Source organism: Bombina bombina, chromosome 6 (assembly GCF_027579735.1).
Source record: "Bombina bombina isolate aBomBom1 chromosome 6, aBomBom1.pri, whole genome shotgun sequence".
NCBI classification, from domain to species: Eukaryota; Metazoa; Chordata; class Amphibia; order Anura; family Bombinatoridae; genus Bombina; species Bombina bombina.
Window position 1 is genome coordinate 428567709 of NC_069504.1, and position 21991 is coordinate 428589699.

Genomic DNA, 21991 nt, shown 5'->3' on the forward strand with positions numbered 1-21991 from the left:
GGCACAGATAGATCAAACAATGTTTCATAGACTGCTCCTAGATGGGAGATTGAGACCCCTAGAGGAATTGCAGCAATTGGGAGTTCCTCTCACTTGGTATCATCACAGACAACTTCAACACTACTTAAGCACTACTAAAAAAGCAATTTACATTACAAGACAATTTACACGGTTGGAAACACTCTGTCTACTTCCATCCGCCCCAAGACACTTAATCTCAATTATGTATAACCTGCTGTCTTCTCATAAAGACGTTGGCTTGCCTTCATTTGTTAGAAGGTGGAACACAGAGTTGGATGGGGAACTGACGGATACAGACTGGGATAAAATATTTTACAACCACGCTAAGGCATCTGTCTCCGCCGGGATCCTTGAATCTAACTATAAATATCTGTCTCGTTGGTATTTGACACCAGAAAGAATTAGAAAATTCTATAAGAAATCAGATGGCAAGTGTTGGAGGGGGTGTGGTGAATCTGGCACTCTGATCCACATTTGGTGGACGTGTGACCTGATCCAACCCTTTTGGAATTCTGTCTTAGACACGATTGACTCCAAATTAAATGTCAGGGTGAGCAGAAATCCGAGCTTCTTATTATTCCACGGTCTCCCTAAGCTAGTAGAAAAACCCAAAAAACACCTCTTGTATATAATGCTCAACAGTGCTAAAACCCTAATCCCCAAATACTGGAAAACGACACAAACACCTCAACATTCAGACTGGGAAAATAGGGTGGACAGGTATTTGACTCTGGAGAGATACAGATATATGAGGGATGACAAAATAGAACTACATGAGTACATGAAGGAAATCTGGAAGCCCTTGATCAGATAAAGTCACAAGACATGAAGAAACATCCCCTTCCTCCCTCTTTCCTTCCCCCCCACATACGCTGGGGTTAACCCCTTCCCCCCTTTTTTTTTTTTTTTTTTTTTCTCTCTCTCTTTCTATCATCCTTCCTTTTCTCTTTTCACTAACTACTGGCATGCACTGAACCCTATGTCGCATGCCAGACCCTAGCGTACAGGTGCGCACAAAAGCACTTGAGTTGATTATTGTTGTTACTGTTTTTGAGATGCATGTTGCAGAGTTTGGTATACATCGCTACACTCCTCTCTCAGGTTGCAGAGGATAAGACTCAATGGAGTCACGAACTGTTTTCCTTCTAAGATCACGGACATTAGTTATCTAACTTCCTCCTGTAAGCTTTTGTGTAATAATCATCCCCTGGTTTTGCCATCTAAATTCTGATTTAATGGAGTGTACTGCTTTATGATTCTTATGTGATGCTATTACCTTTCTGCCATTGTCATTTCTTGTTATTTTCAATAAAGCCTTTTGAAATAAAAAAAAAAAAAAAAAAAAAAAAAAAAAAAAAAAAAAAACAACACATAACACTGCAGAAGGATTGCAGGCCACTTCCACTGCAGTATTAAAAAGGTAGTCATCTTTTTAGGAAAGGCTTCAACAACATCACAACTAGGTGGAAATCTGCTTTGGAGATGGGTGGAATGTTGGAGCAGCAAATGTATAAAAGTTCTTACAAAGCTGCTGCAGAATATGCACGCTCCTGAGCATGTTTATCTGATTTTCAACAAAGAATACCAAGAGAATGAAGAAATTGTATGCTCTGAATCATGAAAGGAATTACTGGTTTCATGTCCCTTTAAGCAAAGCATGGTTGTATATAGCATAAATATACAGCAATGCTTCTGAGGTAGACCTTCCTTTAATTGAACACCTCTTACTTTTGTGTAAACGTTGTGCTTTGTCCCACAAAGATATGTCAACACATTGTAGACAATGCAGTAGCAATTACTAGTAACCTATCAATAAGACCAGAGATGGTCAACCGGCTGTCCCTGGGCCACATGCAACCTTCCACATAATAGTTTTACAGCTCTGGAAAAAAAAAAACAGAACTATGAATTTGTGTCTGTTTTTGTAGCCTGAGGAAGAAGAATAAGAAAAGAAAAAAAAAGGACTAAAGTAAAAGTGTGCTTTGGGGACATCTGGTGGGTGTAAAAACGAGGTGACAATTCTAAAGAGCCCTCTTGGGGGAGGGGACAGCATAAGACAGTGTGTTACATGTTTAGTAGCTATAAATGTATATGTAATCCTTAAGGCTTAGAAAATATTGATCTGTGACCCCATGTGTTAGGCAGTTGACAGACTAATAAGTCTAGCACAGGGATGGCAGTCATTAGTTGCTCCTCTGCCAAGTCTTATACTGGTTCAACTGAATATCCATGTATTTTACCACAGTCACCACCACATACTCAAACCCACTCTTTCCATCTAAAATAATCTTCCAATTTTTCTCCATTATGCCTATATGATCACATCTTCCACAGACTGAACTCTCTACCATACTGTCACATACTCACCTATTCGTAGACACTAGCTTGAAATGTGATAAACAAAAGAGGGACCAATAGCATCACTAGTTCTTTGCACATGTCTGGAGCACTATACGGCAACTGCTTTGCACTAGATGTCAGCACTATTTCCTGCTCCACACACCTATTTAGGTATCTTCAATAATGAACATCATGGGAACAAAGTAAACTTAATAAAAGCACTAAATCAGAAACTTCTTTAAAATTGTATTCTGTGTCTGAATCACATTTTTTTTTAAGTTTCATATCGCTTTAACAGGATTTTATAAACCTAGAGCATTTTAGAGTGTTCCTCTGTGGTAAGCAAAGTATTCAGAGATAATCTGAGCACTAATATACAGTAGGTATAGTTATCTGTCGAATGTGCACACTATGTACAGTGATACCATTTTGCAATCATATGCAGTGTTAACTGTTAGCTGTAAGAAAAATAAGCAAGTGAGATTGGAAAAACTCTATGCTCGCTGTACAATTCAAATCTTTAGACTACCTATTTAGAGTTGTCAGTAGAGCTAAAATACACATAAGAGAATTTATTAACCAATCTAGAATACCACAATCTTTTTTTTGCATTCAGGTAAAATTCAATGTATTATACTACAATTCACTGGTTGAAACATGTAGGCAAGATTTAGAATAATACAATCTGTATATGTTCACGCAATGCAATCAGACACACACCTCTCACCACATATCTAATCAGTAAGTGCAGTTATCCACAGGTTTGAGCATCAGACCTCAAATATAGGCAGCAAATATCCCATAACTCTCTCAGCATAAATTACACCAATTGGATCTTTAATAGTAGAAAGCACTTCTTTCTAATTAGGGGGTAACATTCCCCTCTATGCATCATAAAGGTACATATACACAAAACCAATGGTAGCAAACCTCTAACACATATAACATTTGCTGACATTCGGTCTCTGAGCTACCAGCACACTGCTTGCTTTTGATGGCTACAACTGCAGTACTTAAAAAGGGACAGTCTACTCCAGACAGATAGATGGATAGATAATCTCTATTACCCATTCCCAGTTTTGCATAACCAACACTGTTATATTAATACACTTTTTACCTCTGATTACCTTGTATCTAAGCCTCTTCAGACTGCCCTTTTTTCAGTTCTTTTGACAGACTTGCATTTTAGCCAATCAGTGCTGACTCATAAATAATTCCACGGGAGCGAGCACAATGGTATCTATATGGCACAAATAAACTAACACTAACTGTGAAAAACTGTCAAAATGCACTGAGATTATAGGAGGCCTTCAACGGTTTAGCAATCAGTTTGAGCCTACCTAGGTTTAGCTTTCAGCAAAGCATACCAACAGAACAAAGCAAATTTGATAAAAGCAAATTGAAAGTTGTTTAAAATTGCAAGTCCTATCTGAATCATGAAAGTTTAATTTTGACTTTACTGTTCCTTTAAAAGGGATGTAAAACCCATGATTAGATTTTTAAACAACTTTCTAATTTACTTGTTCTATGCAACTTGCTTTGTTCTCTTAGTATCCTTTGTTGAGTAGCATACCTAGGTAGGAGCAGAAGCAGCAATGCACTACTGAGAGCTAGCTGCTGATTGGTGGCTGCACATATATGCGTCTTCTCATTGGCCCACCCAATGTGAGCAGCTAGTTTCAAGTAGTGCATTGCTGCTCCTTTAACAAACGATGCAAAGAAGATAATTGGCTAATAGAAGTAAATTGGAAAGTGGTTTAAAATAGTATGCTCAGTCTGAATCATGAAAGAAAAAAAAAGTTAGTTTGATGCCCCTTTAAGCAGATAAACTTTAAATGTTTATAAAAGTAGTGGGTTTAATCACATTTGCATGTAAATACACAATAGTAAAATGAACAAGTAGGAAATTCAATTTTATGGGAAACTGTAGGTGGAATTAAAAAAAGGTTAAAGTATGATTTAAGTTAGTTTTTATTGAAAACAAAATAGACACATTCATATTGAAGTGTGTGCCCATACTTGCACACTTGAGTTCGGTTTACTCCTAGCAACAGTTTTGGGAGTTGCCCTAATAAGTCAATGAGCAACTGACACTGTGGAATCTGGGTGCACTCACCTGCAGTTCCTGCTATTTTCAGTATTAACGGGATAGTAAACCCCAAAATTTTATTTTAGGATTTAGATAGAACATACAATTTTAAACAACTTTCCAATTTAATTCTATTATCAAATTTTCTTCATTCTCTTGTTATCCAATGCTGAAGGGACAGCATTGCACTACTGACAGGAAGCTGAAAATATCTATTTAGCCAATCACAAGAGACAAATGTGTGCAGGCACCAATTAGCAGCAGCTCCCACTAGTATATGATATGTGCGTATTCATTTTTTTTTTTAACAAGGGATACTAAGAGAACGAAGCACATTTGAAAATAGAAGTGAATTTAAAAGGGTCTTAAAATGACATGCTCTATCTGAATCATGCAAGTTTAACTAAAACTATTTTACCAGTCATTTTTCAGAAACAAAATGTGCTTTCATATACATAATGATTTTTTGTTAAATATCCCTTTAATTTAAGCACACACAAATATCTAACTATACACACCAAGTACTGGAAAGCAGTGTGGTATAAGGTTAGACATTAATAAAAACACTAATAATTTAAAAAGTATTAAAATTATTTTTCTATTAGCCATTATTATTTGGCATTTTTATTTTCCCATTAAGGTGCGCTTGCTACTTTGTACACAAGGCTAAGGTCTGGTTTCATAATCCACAGACTTTTATAACAACATTTAGGGTCTAAAATACATTTGTACAAACCTTTCCTTTCCTGCTTCACTCCTGGTTTACACTCTGTTGTTGGAGTGAACAGCCTTACTGTATTATAATCAAGGGTTTTGTGGGCCTTGGGAACCCCCTCCTTTGTGGCAGACAGTTTGTACAGCCTTTTCATGTATTTAATAGCTACAGAGTGAGGCCCAGGTGTCCCTTCCTTCCAGTTTGGACGATCTGATAGTTCTTTGATTAAAGGAGGAAGGAAATTGTAAGCCTCCTTACTATACACTAACCCAGAACCACCTTTTGAAAAGGATAGTAGCCAGGTAGCATAATAAAGGCAAACAAAAAGTGTATTTGTCATTGCCATTCCTTGAAGGAAAGACAGGACAGCTATCCAATTCCCTCCATGACAGTTTACAGCTAACTCTAGAGAGGCCAGGCCTCCAGCTCAGCCCCTTTAATAATCTACAGCTGTACTGCACAGAGAAGATCTTAACCCTTTTAGTGCAAACTGTACCTGAAAACATACCTGACTGTTGTGTGACAGAAATATTCAAATTAAGCTATACAATTACATAAGTAAATCTATTGCAGTACATCAGTTATACCCAATTAATTTACTTAGTCTTAGTGGTAGGTTATATGTATTTTAAAAAAACAAAAAACTTTTTTTAACAATAGCTCAGATTTTAAGAATTACATTCAAATGTCACAGACTATAGGCCACATTGCTTTACAATTATTCAAATAAAAAAATACATGATCCAAATAACTTTTGTTGTCTGAATATTATTATTAATACAAATATAGTGGAAATGATTGCATTTTACTATGCCTGACTTCCTTTATAGAATATTATTGTTTATCCATTGTTTAATGCCTGACTTCCTTTATAGAATATTATTGTTTATCCATTGTTTGATCAGGTGAAGACACTCAAAATAGTGGGTCACACTAACTCTTAGTGTAGCTTGACCACCCTGAATTTAATTGTTTAATAATAAATGGTACAATCTAGTGTTATGGAACCCAATTATCAAACAAACGCCAACATGGAGAGAAATCGTGCAAAAATTTTTTTTTTTGTAATCTCTCCTTCACTTCCAGAACCCTGCATAGTAAAATTAACATAGCTCAAGCTAAACTGTGCCTTTCTGATTTATTTTGAGGGCACTTACAGTACTGAGACATCTTAGATGATCACACCAGACCTGATAGCTCTAGAGAATCTGTCCCATTGAACAGGAATAGGGTATTGGTTCAACTATGGCACTGAAAAATAAACAGGTAGAATTTGGTATGAATACAGGCAAGTAAAGGGTCTAAGCTTTACATCCTGGTAGAAATAGCAAACATCTACCTAAACTTAAAGGGACATTCTACTTGATTTTTTTTTTTATTGTTCAAAAAGATAGATAATACCTATACTACCCTTTCCCCAGCTTTGCACAACCAACATTGTTATATTAATATACCTTATAACCTCTAAATATCTTCCTGTATCTAAGCCCCTGCAGGCCACCTCTTATCTCAACCATACAGTGTTAGTTCATGTGTGCCATATAGATAACATTATGCTCCCTCCTGCGAAGTTATGCAAGAAGCAGCTGTCACGTTGCAGCCGTTGCCATGGCCGCTTCTCGCGCCATCAACGCTATCATGACGTCAATCCCGGGGGCCACACCTTTTCGGACACATCTTTGATTTCACTTTGAGCTCTTTTTTGCTACCACGCTGCATGCACATTTGCGCCGCTTTTGGCTCGAATGTGCACCTATTTTATGCAACCTCACTCTGACTTCCTTGCCCAAGTATAGGTTCACCTAGATGGTACCTACGGTGTTGTTCTACATTGTTTATGCTGATTGACTGTCTACTGAATACTGCTTTGACTTGTGACCTACACTTTTGCCTTGTCCATTGGTATTCTCAAAGATTGGCTTGTCTACTTGTTGCTGGATCCTGCTTTGCCCTGTGACCTATTATTTTGCCTTGTCCTTTGGTACTCTGAATGATTCCTTTCATCTTGTTTTTGCGACTTTTCCTGAACTACCTCATTCCTTTTATCCAATTAACTTTAGTCCTGGGATTTTTTTTTTTTACTTTCCACTTGATGCCGGATAAGAAGACTACTAGCTAGGATTGGTCTGATAGATAATTATCCCACAGACATAACAGCAGCATTAATTGGCTAAAATGCTAGTTTGTAAAAAGCACTGAGATAAGAGGCAGTCTGCAGAGGCTTAGATACAAGGTAATCACATAGGTAAAAAGTATTTTAATATAACAGTGTTGGTTATGAAAAACTGGGGTATGGGTAATAAAGGGATTGTCTATCTTTTTAAGCAAACTTTTTCAAGTAAACTGTTCCTTTAAAAGAAGTTGTTTTTTTTACTAGCAGGTAGTACAATTTACAACCAGTAAATTCTTGACCTTTGTTTAAAAGTACTTGTTTCCACTTATTGTACAATGTGGCCTAGATTCCAAGCACATTACTATGACTGAGGCATTTTGAAAAAAGAAGCTGTCTCATATCAACTCCATTTTAGAGACCTGATCAAACTTGCTCCTTTATTATCTACTATCAGCGTACTATATACAGATCCATATCACTAAATCATATAAGCTGCTGTTTGCTTGTTGCAATGGTCATGCCCAGACTGTAATGCTTGTGGGATATTTCCCTATCAGACAATACTTGGCCAGTAGTCTTCTTATCCCGGCATCAAGCGAAAGGATAAGGAAATATCCCAGAACAAAGTGAGATGTATGAAATGAGGTAAGTAGTACACACGGTAGATAGGGTAGTCTTTCACGGCAATAAGATTAAGGCAGAGAATGGTCAGAGACAGGCAGAGTTTGGCAACAGAAAGGCAATCCAGCAGTATAGCAGTTCAGGGGTAAACCAATAGAGTGGTGGTGGTCAGGAACAGGCAGAGGTCAGCAACAAAAGATAATCCAGCAGTTTAGCAGTTCAGGGGTAAACCAGACAGAGTAGTCAGACAAGCAGAGTACAGTAATATTAAGGAAATCCAGCAATTCAAGGGTTAAACAGGCAGAGTAGTCAGACAAGCAGAGTTCAGTAATATTAAGGCAATCCGGCAATTCAAGTAATAAAGCACCTAGTAGCACACACAGTAACACCTATGCTTGGGCAGTGAATGTAAGTTATGCAGGTACTTACATAGGCGCCTATTTGCGCCAAGGAGTTCAAAGGATCCGGCTTGAGAGGGGACTAGATGTGCGGCAATGACATCATCGCCACACACTCACAGGAACCGCCGTGTCCCTGGCAACAGCCAGAGCAGCAACTGCCACGTTCCTGCCAACAGCCAGAGTGGCATAACATAACCCCCCCACTCAAGGGTTCCCTCCAGAAACCAGAGTCAGCTTCGAAGGGTGAGCAGCATGGAACTTAGAGACCAAAGATTGAGCATGCACATTACGGGCAGGAACCCAGGAACGTTCCGCCACAGAGTATCCCTTCCAGTGTATGAGGTATTGGAGCTGCCTGTGCTTGATTCTGGAATCCAAGATTTTGGCAACCTCATACTCGCCATGAATCAGGAGTGGAGGAGGAGGACGTCTGAGTTGAGTATACCTATTTGGGACATAGGGTTTATGCAAGGAGATGTGAAAGACTGGGTGAATGTGCAAGGTCTTAGGCAAGGCCACTCTGTAGCCAACAGGAGAAAGTATTTTGAGGATTTTATAAGGGCCAATATACAGAGGTCCCAATTTGTGACAAGGTTGACGTAAGCGGATGTGTCGGGTAGACATGAATACTGGCTCGATGATCATCAGCAAACCTCTTATATCTGGAGGTGGTTGAGTGTAACTGAGAGTGTATTCATTGCTAATGGGTAGTGAGGTCAGTGAAGTGACGTTCTGCAACAGAGACTCCTGTGGATTGAGCAGAAAGAGGAAAAACACAAGGTTGATAACCAGCTGCGGCCTGGAAAGGAGGAGCATCATAGACGAGAATGCCAATGAGTGTTTTTTGCAAGTTCAGCTAGGGGTAACAACCCAGACCAATTACTGTGCTGTGAATTGACATTGCTCTGAGATAAGCTTCCAGATCTTGATTGGTTCTCTCCGTCTCCCGTTAGTCTGGGGATGATAACGAGAGGACAAAGAAACAGTGGTTCCAAGCTTCTCCAAAAGGTAGAAATAAATTGAGGTCCTCTCTGTCAGAGACAATATTTATGGGTATACCATGTAATCGTGCCACGTGTAACAGAAAAAGAGTGGACAATTCTTTGGCTGTAGGTAACTTTGTTTAAGGTACAAAATGAGCATGTTTGGAGAACCGATCCAGCACCACCCATAAGACTGTATGATGGTCAGAAGGAGGAAGGTCTACAACAAAATCCAAAGCTATGTGTGTCCATGGTTGTTTAGGTATGGACAATTGTTGAAGTAGGCCATGTGGTAGGGAATGGGGAGTCTTATTAACAGCAAAAGTCTGACAAGCTTTGACATAATCCTGAGAGTCAGACTTCATGGTAGGCCACTACACATGTTGGGAAAAGAGTTTAAAGGTTCTTGTCAAACCAGGATGACCTGACAGCTTGCTGTCATGAGTCCAGGATAATACAGGAGAGCAAAGGTTTGGAGGAACATAAAGGATCTCAGGAGCAGCAGGGGCTTCAGAAGGTTTTCTTGACTGGGCTCATTGCAGTCTTTGAAGAGAGGTGTTGAGATGAGCAACCACACAGGAGGGGGTATGATGTGTTTGATAGGAGCTTCAGAGGAGTCACTAGACTGAGGAAACAGATGGGAAAGGGCATCAGCCTTTTTATTCTTGGTCCCAGGAAGGTAAGAGGCTATAAAGTTAAAACAAGAAAAGAATAGGGCCCACCTGGCCTGTCAAGGATTGAGTCGATGAGCAGTCTCTAGGTACATCAGATTCTTGTGGTCATTGAGAATCTGAATGGGGTTGGGGGTACCCTCTAGCCAATGATGCCTTTCAGTCAGGGCCATCTTAATGGCTAAGAGTTCATGATTGCCCATATCATAATTCCTTTCTGCAGGAGTGAAGCTTTTGGAGAAAAAGGCTACTTGGAGATTAAAGGGTCCCTTTAGGTTAAGATTGCACCAGCTCCTATCTTGGAGGCATCAACCTCTAAAGTTAACTGCAGGTCAGGATCAGGATGGCAGAACACAGGAGCAGAACAAAATACTTTTTTTCAAATGAGGGCTAGCATCCACAGCCACAGGAGGCCAATTCTTGCAGTCTCTGTTTCGTTTAGTCAGCTCAGTGAGTGGAGCAACAATTTGGGAGAAGCTCTTTATAAACTTGAGATAATAATTGGAGAACCCCAGGAATCTCTGTAGTTCTTTTAATGAGGTGGGTTGAGGCCATTCCAGAACTGCAGTTAGCTTTGTAGGATCCATGGCAAATCCTTCCTCCGAGATGACAGCCAAGGAACTGGATCAGAACTTGATCAAACTCACATTTCTCCAGTTTGGCTAGCAGAGAATTATTTCTGAGGCAAAGAAGTACCTGCTTTACATGCTCATGATGCTCCTCAAGGGTGGAGGAGAATATGAGGATTTTATCTAAATAGACGATGACAATGCGATTAAGGAGGTCACAGAAGACATCACTGACAAATGCTTGGAAGACAGCAGGGGCATTACACAGCTCAAAAAGTCATTACAAGGTATTCGTAATGCCCTGATCTCGTGTTGAAAGCAGTCTTCCATTCATGTCCCAGAAAGATACAAAGGAGATTGTACGCTACACGTAGGTCCAGCTTTGTAAAGTAGCGAGCATTTTGGAGCGAATCATATAGTTTGATGATCAAAGGAATAGGATAACGATTCTTGATAGTAATGTTGTTTAGAGCTCTGTAATCGATACAGGGTCTTACCACCATCCTTTTTACTGACAAGAAAGAAGCCAGCCCCGGCAGGAGAGGAGGAAGGGTGAATAAAGCCTTTAGCTATTTTTTCTTGAATGTATTTCTCTATGGCCTTGGTTTCAGCTTCGGAGAGCAGATAAGTTCTCCCTTTAGGAAGTGGGGCTCCAGGAAACAGGTCAATTTTGCAGTCGTAAGGACGGTGAGATGGCAACACAATGGCTGCTTTCTTTTCAAAAACATCTGTAAATTCTGCATATACTGAGGGAAGATTAGAAGGGGTCTGGAGGCTGGCTATAGGGACGTGATGCAGCGGAGTAACCTTAGCCAGGCAGGAGTGGAAACAGGATTTACCCCAGGAGGCCAACTGTCCTTCAGTCCAGTCGAACTGAGGATTGTGAATACGTAACCAAGGAAGACCAAGAATAACTGGTTGTGCAGGAGAATGAATTACATCAAACTGCAATTGTTCGGTATGTAGGACTCCCACAATCAAGGTTAGGGGGGCTGATTCGAAATGGATAAAACCTGATCCAAGGGAAGTGCCATCCAGAGTAGTTATTTTAAGACATTGTTTTTTCTGAAGTAGAGGCAACCCAGCATGAATCATGAAACGGTGATCCAGAAAATTTCCAGCTGCCCCTGAATCAATAAAGGCTTGAGTGTGGACAGAATTCTGAAGAAAGGTAAGGGTAACAGGCAGGGCCGCCAACAGGGGGTGACAGGGGTGACTACTGTCAGGGGCCCAATGGGCCAGGGGGGCCCCATGAGGCAAGAACTGGCAGCCACCAGAGGGCACTACAGCAGAGTGCTTTTGCCACCAGTGGGTACTACAGCAGAGTGCTAATTGAGCATAGGAAATGTTATTACAAGGAGTAAAGTATTAGCATTTGAGGGGATTTCTGAGTGTGCACTAAACCACTATGCACAGTGTGATACAGACTTGGCACTTTGTTTGTACAGTGTGTGCCTGATTCAGATGGCAGATCACTTTCATTTGCAGAGGAGGTAGGACTTACTTAGCAAATGTTTTTAATTTATTTGGGCAATTTCGGATTGTAACTTCAGTGTGGTAGTAGTTGTATGGTGGGGCCAGGGGTCCATAAAAACACATTTTTTAGCAGCAGTGTATTTATGATTATTTGACAATGCTGTAGAAATTCTATATTTAAAACCATACAGAAATGTTTCCTCCTCAATACACAAATGGTAGGTACCCTTTTGGCAGATATGCATTTTATATATATATATATATATATATATATATATATATATATATATATATATATATATATATATATATATATATATATATATATATATATATATATATATATATATATATATATATTACACTCCAGTTTACTGCCCCTTTATGCAAGGACTTTCCAGATGCAAGTAGGCATTTTATCTAAGATTTTTACATCTGCATAACATGTTATACTCTCAGACTAAGATTGCTCAGTGTTTGAAAACTGTTCAGTTTACACTACAGCTGACTTAATTTGAAATACATAACAAGCCTAAATCCTGTTTTTAACCAGATCTAATGGTATGAGTACCACAGCTTATGGTTCCACCAAGACCATAAAGAGTACAGCATTTTCAAAATCTATAAGTACAGCTGACAGATGGGAACATTTTTACACTATATTTGAAGTGGTGCTCTTGGTTGGGGAAAAATCAAACAAACATATGTCAACCTTTTAAAAGTACTTTTCTTCATCTAGCCATCTACCCAGATCATTAATGTACAATTTTGAAATCACAGAATTATTTTTGTTTGCACATTTACAAATATGATTCTTTAAAAAGTGATCTCTTAATTTCTGCAATTTTTTATCATGCATGTCACACACTGTTGATTTAGGGGATGCAAGGTGCATAAATGTTTCCTCTTGTGAGTGTTTCTGTGGGTGTCTGTGTTTATGTCTTTGTGCTTTGGTTTGTGTCTCTATAAGTGTGTATGTATTTTTTGTGGGTCTCTCTGTGAGGGTGGGTGTGTATGTCTTTGTGCATTTTCTGTGGATGTCTGTGAGGGTGTGTGCATATGTCTTTGAGCTTTTTCTATGGGTGTCTTGGTGAGGGTGTGTGTATGTTTGTCTTTGTGTATTTTCTCTGGATGCCTCTGTGAGGGTGGGTGTGTATGTCAGTTTTCTGTGGATGTCTCTGTGAGGGGGTGTGTGTATGTATGTATGTATGTATGTCTGTCTTTTCTGTGGATGTCTCTGTGAGGGTGTGTGTGTGTGTGTATGTATGTATGTATGTCTGTTTTCTGTGGATGTCTCTGTGAGGGTGTGTGTTTTCTGTGGGTGCTTGTATGTCTTTGTGTGTTTTCTGTGGGTGTCTCTGTGTGTGTGTATGTCTTTGTGTGTTTTCTGAGGCTCTCTGTCTGTGTTTCCTTGGGTGTATATGCAAGTTTGAGTTTGTTATGTGTGTGTGTGTCCATTGTCTGTTCCTTTTTAGGACATTTTGACCTTACTACTGATTATTCACATCTTTCTACAGACTTTGAGACTAATGAGACCTTTCCGAAAGTCACCGATCTACCATTTAACCTTTAAATTATTGTTTAGGCAGTTCAGGGCCCTTCCTTTCAGCCACTGCATGCTGTTGTCATCATTTAGTTGGCATCTTCCTTTGCAAAAAGATAATCAGAACTCCATATTTTGTTTTCTAAATCTCCTTTTTTTTTTTCAAAACTGTAGTTTGCCTCATTACTTGTCAGGTCAATGTAAACAAGTGCTGAGTTTCTGTTTGGGTGTCTGTGTCTGAGTGTGTTTCTTTGCGTGTCTGCTAGAGTGTCTATATGTGAATCCTTATGTGTGTGTGTGTTTCAGTGTATGCATGTGTCTGTGTGTTTGTATGTTACTACCTTTATAACATTTCCAAGTTTAAATAAAGTGCATATACGATTTAGTCACTTGGTCAAAAATTGCACATGTCAAAGGAGGCGGGGGGGGGTGATCAATGGTTAAGTCAGGGGCCCCAAAATTTCTAGTGGCGGCCCTGGTAACAGGTACCAGGATTCGAGAAGAGTGAGGGGATTTAGCAGTGGCTACGCTTAGAGGTACCCCACTTTTATCCTCTAAGGATTGGCTTTTCCCGGCAGTATATCACAGCTCTTGAGTTGGTGTGAATTAGAACCACAATAGAAACACAGTCTCAACCTCCTTCTCTGTCTTTTAGACTCAGAGGGCTTAAGGGAAGAGAGATCCATGGGTTCCTCTTCAGAGGTAGCTGGTGGTGCTGAAGGGGTAGAGGATTGTCTAGAGACTGGACGAGTAGGAGGATGAGAGGAAAGGATTCTGCATGTTCTCTCTCTCTCAGCTTGTCTCTCCTGAAAGCGAGAATCCAGAATGATACAAAGTATTATGAAATCATCCAAGGAAAATGGAAAATCATGATAATTGAGCTTGTCCTTGATACGCTCATGCAGGCCTCTCCTGAGGGCCACTTTGAGAGCACTGCCATCCCAACTGGTCTCATGTGCCAAGGTGCAAAACTCAATAGCGTATTGTGCCACATATCTATTGCTCTGGCAGAGATCCAAGAGAGAGTACTCAGAAGTGCGGCCAGAGATGCTAAATACGGAAGATAATGCAGAAATGAAGGCATCAGCATCATTCAGGAGTTGAGCACTCTGTTCCAAAAGGGGAGATACCCAGGCTAGGGCCTTATCTTTCAATAAAGAAATGATAAAGGTGACCTTTGACTGATGAGACTGGAAGGTGAGAGGATCATTGTGTACGTGTAGTCTGCACTAGTTGAGAAAAACCCTACAGTCAGAGTACCATCATACTTGTCAGGCAACGGTATCCGGGGTATACTTCCAATAACAGTGGGGGGGGGGGAGTTGCAGCACTAGCAGCAGCGTTCTTTTCTGCAACCAGTGAGGAGAGCATAGCTGATATAGCCTCAAGTTTAGAATCCACATTCTGCAAGTGTATGGCGTGGGTTCCCAGGGTCTGTCTTACTACCTCATTTGGATCCATGGCCCATGTATAATGTAATGCTTGTGGGATATTTCCCTATCAGACCAAACTTGGCCAGTAGTCTTCTTATCCCGGCATCAAGCGGAAGGATAAGGAAATATCCCAGAACAAAGTGAATGTAAGAAATGAGGTAAGCAGTATTCACTGTAGACAGGGTAGTCCTTCACGGCAATAAGATTAAGGCAGAGAATGGTCAGAGACAGGCAGAGTTCGGCAACAGAAAGGCAATCCAGCAGTATAGCAGTTCAGGGGTAAACCAATAAAGTGGTCAGGAACAGGCAGAGGTCAGCCACAAAAGATAATCCAGCAGTTTAGCAGTTTAGGGGTAAATCGGGCAGAGTAGTCAGATAGGCAGAGTTCAGCAATGATAAGGTAATCCAGCAATTCAAGGGTTAAACAGGCAGAGTAGTCAGACAAGCAGAGTTCAGTAATATTAAGGCGATCCAGCAATTCAAGGGTTAAACAAGCAGAGTAGTCAGACAAGCAGAGTTCAGTAATATTAAGGCAATCCGGCAATTCAAGTAATAAAGCACCAAAGAGCACACACAGTAACACCTATACTTGGGCAGTGAATGTAATTTATGCAGGTACTTACATAGGCGCCGATTCGCGCCAAGGAGTTCAAAGGATCCGGCTTGAGAGGGGAATAGACGCTGCATGCTCACAGGAACTGTCGCGTCCCTGGAAACAGCTGGAGCAGCAACCACCGCGTCCCTGGCAACAGCCAGAGTGGCGTGACACAGACTACCGGTTTCTATATTGTGGGCAGATTGCAAGTGGCTCGTTATTTAACGCTCCCGCCCTAACTCCTCCAGAAGAAAGCTTTTTGCACACGTTGGGTAGTGCTTGTAATACAAGTTAAAAGTAAAACGTTTTTCATTGTGCGCTAACAAAACCCACGTAAAAAGCCTAACTAAGAATATCGTCTGTCAATGTATTCCCCCATAGAAGTCAATGGAGCAAAAAAAGTGGAAAAATAAATCTAACACCCTACTCGAGCCCCAAACCCGATTGCATATTCTCAAGTGCGCTAACCTGACATGAAAAAATGAATATTTCACATTCCAATGTTCTTTACATACAAGAATATGTTCTATTTATTCATAAATAACATAATGTAGAATTTATCGGGTTTGGAACTTTGAGAAAGTGTGAAACATAGCAGAAGTAGGTCCATCACTAAACTACTAAACAAAGACAAACTTTACCCTAGCATAGAATTACAAAACATAGTAGGTGGGTTTTTAACATCCTGAAATATACTCAATTACAACATCTCATTCAAACCTCTCAGCACAGGGAGGATTTCCTCAGGACCACTACTGCTTTCAAGCACATGTCTTTACAGGACACAAGACCTAGCAATTTCTAGATACTTGCTGGAATCAGCTTGTAAAACAGCCCTTCTGAAATATGTCCTATAATGGTACACAGATTTGGGATTGACACTAGAGTTACAGGTGTGGCAGATCTTTTTCACTTACATTCAAAAATCCTCAGCTTCTGCACATTTGTTAGAAATGAACTATAAACTCTTACAATGTTGGTACCTCACACCATCAAGACATATAAAAATATACATTGGTGCATCAGCACTATGCTGGAGAGCTTTGGGGATTTAGGCACTGTATTTCATATTTTGTGGCACTGCTGTCCCATTCAGCCTTTTGGGGAAACAATAATAAGGTCATATTGGTCTCTCCTATGAGAACATTTTACAGTGACACCTCTGATATTGTTGCTAAAGAGAAAACCAGATATTATTTGCAAAATCATGTGTAGCCTCCTACAAATAGGCCTTAACAGTGCCCGTTCACTTACAGCTAAATTAACTCAGGCCTTTTTATGGCACATGTGGTTACAAAGAAATCATTAAATCCTCTTTTTGAAGGAACATAGTATCTTCTGTAGGAAAGAAATATCTATTTTAAAAGATATCACATTCTATTGTGAAAGCCTTTAACATGCACTTCAGAGCTCATGAACTGTGGGCTCTGAGACCATGTCCATAACAGCTATAATGGGGGTTCCTGTTATGTTACACTACTACTCTAATATAGTGTTGGTGTGATTTCGTTTTTTCTCCCTCTTTTTTTTCTCCAGTTTTTGTATTATTACTTCTTCTTTTTTGCTTATGTTTCTTTTTTGTTCTCCTTTTCTTTTTGTCAAGTTGAATCTTGTTTGTTGGAGTTGTAAGCAGATCAACAAATGATACATAAGTGCAATCTTAAAAGACATTAATATTAGCATATCTGTCACAAAATATGATGTTATTTTTCTTAGTTTACATGCTAACTACATTGTTGGTGTGATATGACCCAATAATCTTATTTGTCCATCTAACACTCTGTGTTGTTCATTATGCTACTTGCACAATATAAATAAAAACATAAAAAAATAATTAAATTAATAAAAAAAAAAGCCCTGTTTTAGATGCAACAATTAAAAAAATGTTTTTTTTTATCCCTTTACCCCAAAACACAACCCTGTTCCTAGCCAGTTAATGCTATCAAAACCTGTCTCAGCCCAATTAACCCTAACCACTGTTAATTCAATTTCTGCAATGCAGCCACTGCAAAAACGTACAGCTCCCAAAAATATCACTGATTTGTAAATGTGCACCGTTCTGTTCATAGGGTGTGATAATACATAAACTCCAATGTGATGGTGTCCAATGTGAAGACAATGAGCTTCACTAAGCACCACTTGTAAAGGGTTAAAATAGCTCTGCATTGGTGAGGGGTGTACAAGTGACAAACTTAAGTAAACCATACAAGATAAGGGATTCAGCAAAATGTCACATTTGATATATTAATAAGACTAGAAGAATATATCACCTTGATGAAAAGGATTTATAGTTTATTTTCAATGAATGGAAACGCAATTGAGTGATTTCAGAAGGGGAGAGGAAGGCTGGAATTTGGAACAGATTGTGATGACTCAGGAAGTTGCATTTGGCATAATTTGTAAAGAAGGGAGACCGGAAGCAGTACTATATTGCAGTAGTTAAGACAGAGAAGAAACGGTCTGAAAATACTGTTTACGGTGGAGTGACAAAACAAAATATGTAGCTTAGCAATGGTTCTGAGAAACAATCAGCAGGTTCTGGACACCAATTTAGCATGTTAATGTCTCTTGTGCATGAGAGTTAAATGCACGTGCCATAACTGCCCTAAGCCATATTAAAAATGATCATTTTTATACTAATAACTCTTTAAGGGACAGAGATGTCAAAATTAAATGATTCAGAGTGCCTGCTACATCTGCAGCTTACTTCTATAACATTTGTATACATACTAGTGCCACATAGCACTTATGACACATGCACATTGCGTGGCCTACTGTAGTATGCCCAAATGGAAAGGGGTCAAGTTCCAACTGAGTGTTCCAATAGAAAAAGGTAGATTTGACAATAGAAGTAATTGGATTTCTTTTTTTAATTTTACACACTGTCTGAACACAAATATATTGCAACAGTGCTGTCTGTCTATTGCAAGATTTATATTTTTATTTGAATACTACTGTGTGTTTCAAATATGTTTTAACAGCAAGATATCAACATCATTCTTATAAGTTTCTAAACAAAAGATATCATTGTTTTGTGGGGGAAAAAACTCACCTGCCTGTAGAATAAAACTGCCAAAAAAGAAGCTAATTAACTTTTGGAATGTCATCCTGGCAGAGCTTCATATAGAAGGGAGAAATGGTTTATGTTAGATCTGTTTCTCTCTCTTTCTCACTAGAATAAATGCCAATGCTACATAATTATGTCAACAACATCCTGACACATCACAGCTTTTTAAATACCGAGTCCCTTTTACCACTTTAATCACACTATTATATGGTAAACTTTAAACAACCCATGTTATTTGAAAGGTTTTACAATTTATGAAACTGAAAAGCAATGGATTTGATCACCTATAAGTACCAATAAGCTGCAAACATTTAAAACTTTGCTACAACCACTAAAGACAAGAACGTATATACGATATATACCACTGTCATCTCTATTAAAGGGGCAGTCTACACCAGAATTGTTATTGTTTTAAAAGATAGATAATCCCTTTATTACCATTTCCCAGTTTTGCATAACAAACACAGTTATAATAATATACTTTTAACCTCTGTTATTACCTTGTATCTAAGCCTCTGCAAACTGCTCCTTTTTTCAGTTCTTTTGACAGACTTGCAGTCTAGCCAATCAGTGCCTGCTCCCAGATAACTTCACGTGCACGAGCACAGTGTTATCTATTTGAAATACGTTAACTAACACCCTCTAGTGGTGAAAAACGGTTAAAATGCAATCTGAAAAGAGGTGGGCTTCAAGGTCTAAGAAATTAGCATATGAACCTCCTAGGTTAAGCTTTCAACTAAGAATACCAAGAGAACAAAGCAAAATTGGTGATACAAGTAAATTTGAAAATTGTTTAAAATTACATGCTCTATCTGAATCATGAAAGTTTATTTTGGCCTAGACTGTCCCTTTAAGGGGATCCTCTGGACCTCCTAAAAATACCTGTAATTACATTAACCTAAAACACCTGTAATTACATTAACCCATTACATTAACTCTAATTACTACCTCCAAATAAATGCCATGCTTCTCAGTTCCCTCTCACCAAAATGAACCCTAACTAACCCTACACAAACCCCAGACAGCACACTGTATTTAATATTCCCTAGCCCCCCGCACAATTACACGCTACCTGTTCCCTATCTCCCCTACTAAAGAAAACTCTGCTTCTCTACTGCATCCCATGGGTGCTGCTCCTATTCATGCACTCACCCACTGTCTACCACATGTTTCCCAAGCACTGTATCGCCCCAGAGGGATCACACACCATCATCAATTCATTTTGTTTATATATTTATTTTATTGAGGTTAAAGTATCATTACATGCAAAACAAATTAATTAATAACATATCACCCACAAATATATGTTCTATTAACTAACCACATTGCAGAATCTATTAATAAATGCTTAACCTATTTACTTAAAGGGACATTACGGTAAAAATGTAAATGCACATAGATTAATGAAATCTTTGAATAGAAACATATTTGCTATATACTGTGAATGTATCTGCAAAAATGCTTCTAGTAAAAGTTATCACTGTTTTAGTGTTACCATTTTTCTCTGCACGTGCATGTGAAGCATAGCTAGATATTGTCAGTGCACCAGCATTTTAAAAACTGCAGTTGCTCAGAGCACCAGTGGGGCTTGTATTATGTCAGCAATTAACAAACGGAGTCATTACCAGATGGCACAAGCACCTTAGACTCTGAGCAAGTGCTGTGTTTAAAATGCTGGTGCACGGTGCATACTTAAATACACATTTAAAACAGCTATAACTTTTATTAGAAGCATTTTTGCTAATACATGTATATTACAAAAATGCTTCTATTCAAAACTCAAATGCACTCATGCGGATTCCAATTTTGTCTGGAATGTCCCTTTAAGTACTCAAATAATAATGTGAGATTGCATGTGGTATCTAAAGTTCATAGAGTAAAAAAAAGATTAGATAAACCTGTTTTTTGTCATTATTGATTCCTACAAATATCCAAGATAATCAATAGAAAATCATAGATAGCAAAAGGAAATAAGAAATAAGGGTGGGCAATCAAAACTTATTTATAGTATAGCATGGAAAAAACATAGAAAAGTTATAGTGACACTGAGGGTTTGAAATAAAAAGTGGGGATAAAAATGAAATAAATAAGTACATGCTACAAGCCCCCCAACATTAGTGACATGGAGGAAACTCATGCAAATAGGAAAGTAATAATGCCAGTGTTGTAATTATAGAAGACTTTAAATACACTGAAATGAATTAGGCCAATGAAATTAGATAGATTTCTAAATATGCTAAAAGATAACTTGTCACAAGTAATAGAGTAGCCAACTAGAAATAAAGCTATACCAGATTTAGTGCTACCAAATAATAAAGAACTAATATCAAACATAGAAGTTAAAGAACATTTAAAGGGATAGTCTAGTCAAAATTAAACTTTCATGATTCAGATAGGGCATGTCATTTTAAACAACTTTCCAATTTACTTTTATCATCAAATGTGCTTTGTTCTCCTACGCCTAGATTTAGAGTTTTGCGGCCAAAGGGGTGCGTTAGCTACGCTGGCTTTTTTCTGGCCGCTGGTATTTAGAGTTCACAGAATGGCTGCGTTAGGCTCCAAAAACGGAGCGTAGAGCATATTTACCGCAACTTCAACTCTCGATACCAGCGGTGCTTACGGACACGGCCAGCTTAAAAAATGTGCTCGTGCACGATTCCCCCATAGAAAACAATGGGGCTGTTTGAGCTGAAAAAAAACACCTGCAAAAAAGCCGCGTTCAGCTCCTAACGCAGCCCCATTGTTTGCTATGGGGAAACACTTCCTACGTCTGCACCTAACACTCTAACATGTACCCCGAGTCTAAACACCCCTAACCTTACACTTATTAACCCCTATTCTGCTGCCCCCGCTATCGCTGACACCTGCATATTTTTTTTAACCCCTAATCTGCCGCTCCGTAAAACGCCGCTACTTACATTATCCCTATGTACCCCTAATCTGCTGCCCCTAACACCGCCGACCCCTATATTATATTTATTAACCCCTAATCTGCCCCCCACAACGTCGCCTCCACCTGCCTACACTTATTAACCCCTAATCTGCCGAGCGGACCGCACCGCTATTATAATAAAGTTATTAACCCCTAATCCGCCTCACTCCCGCCTCAATAACCCTATAATAAATAGTATTATCCCCTAATCTGCCCTCCCTAACATCACCGACACCAAACTTCAAACATTAACCCCTAATCTGCCGACTGGAGCTCACCGCTATTCTAATAAATGTATTAACCCCTAAAGCTGTCTAACCCTAACACTAACACCCCCCTAAGTTAAATATAATTTAAATCTAACGAAATAAATTAACTCTTATTAAATAAATTATTCCTATTTAAAGCTAAATACTTACCTG

General features: G+C 39.0%; 1 protein-coding gene across 1 annotated transcript in view; it reads right to left on the reverse strand.

The window, feature by feature from the left end:
* GDF9 (growth differentiation factor 9) overlaps positions 1–5533 on the reverse strand; it is a 7734-nt gene extending 2201 nt beyond the window's left edge. Inside the window, exon 1 of the mRNA XM_053719851.1 lies at positions 5187–5533. Within this exon, the coding sequence (XP_053575826.1) occupies positions 5187–5511 (325 nt within the window). The 5' untranslated portion in view covers positions 5512–5533. The remainder of the gene's footprint in view (positions 1–5186) is intronic.
* Between the last annotated feature and the right edge of the window lie 16458 nt (positions 5534–21991).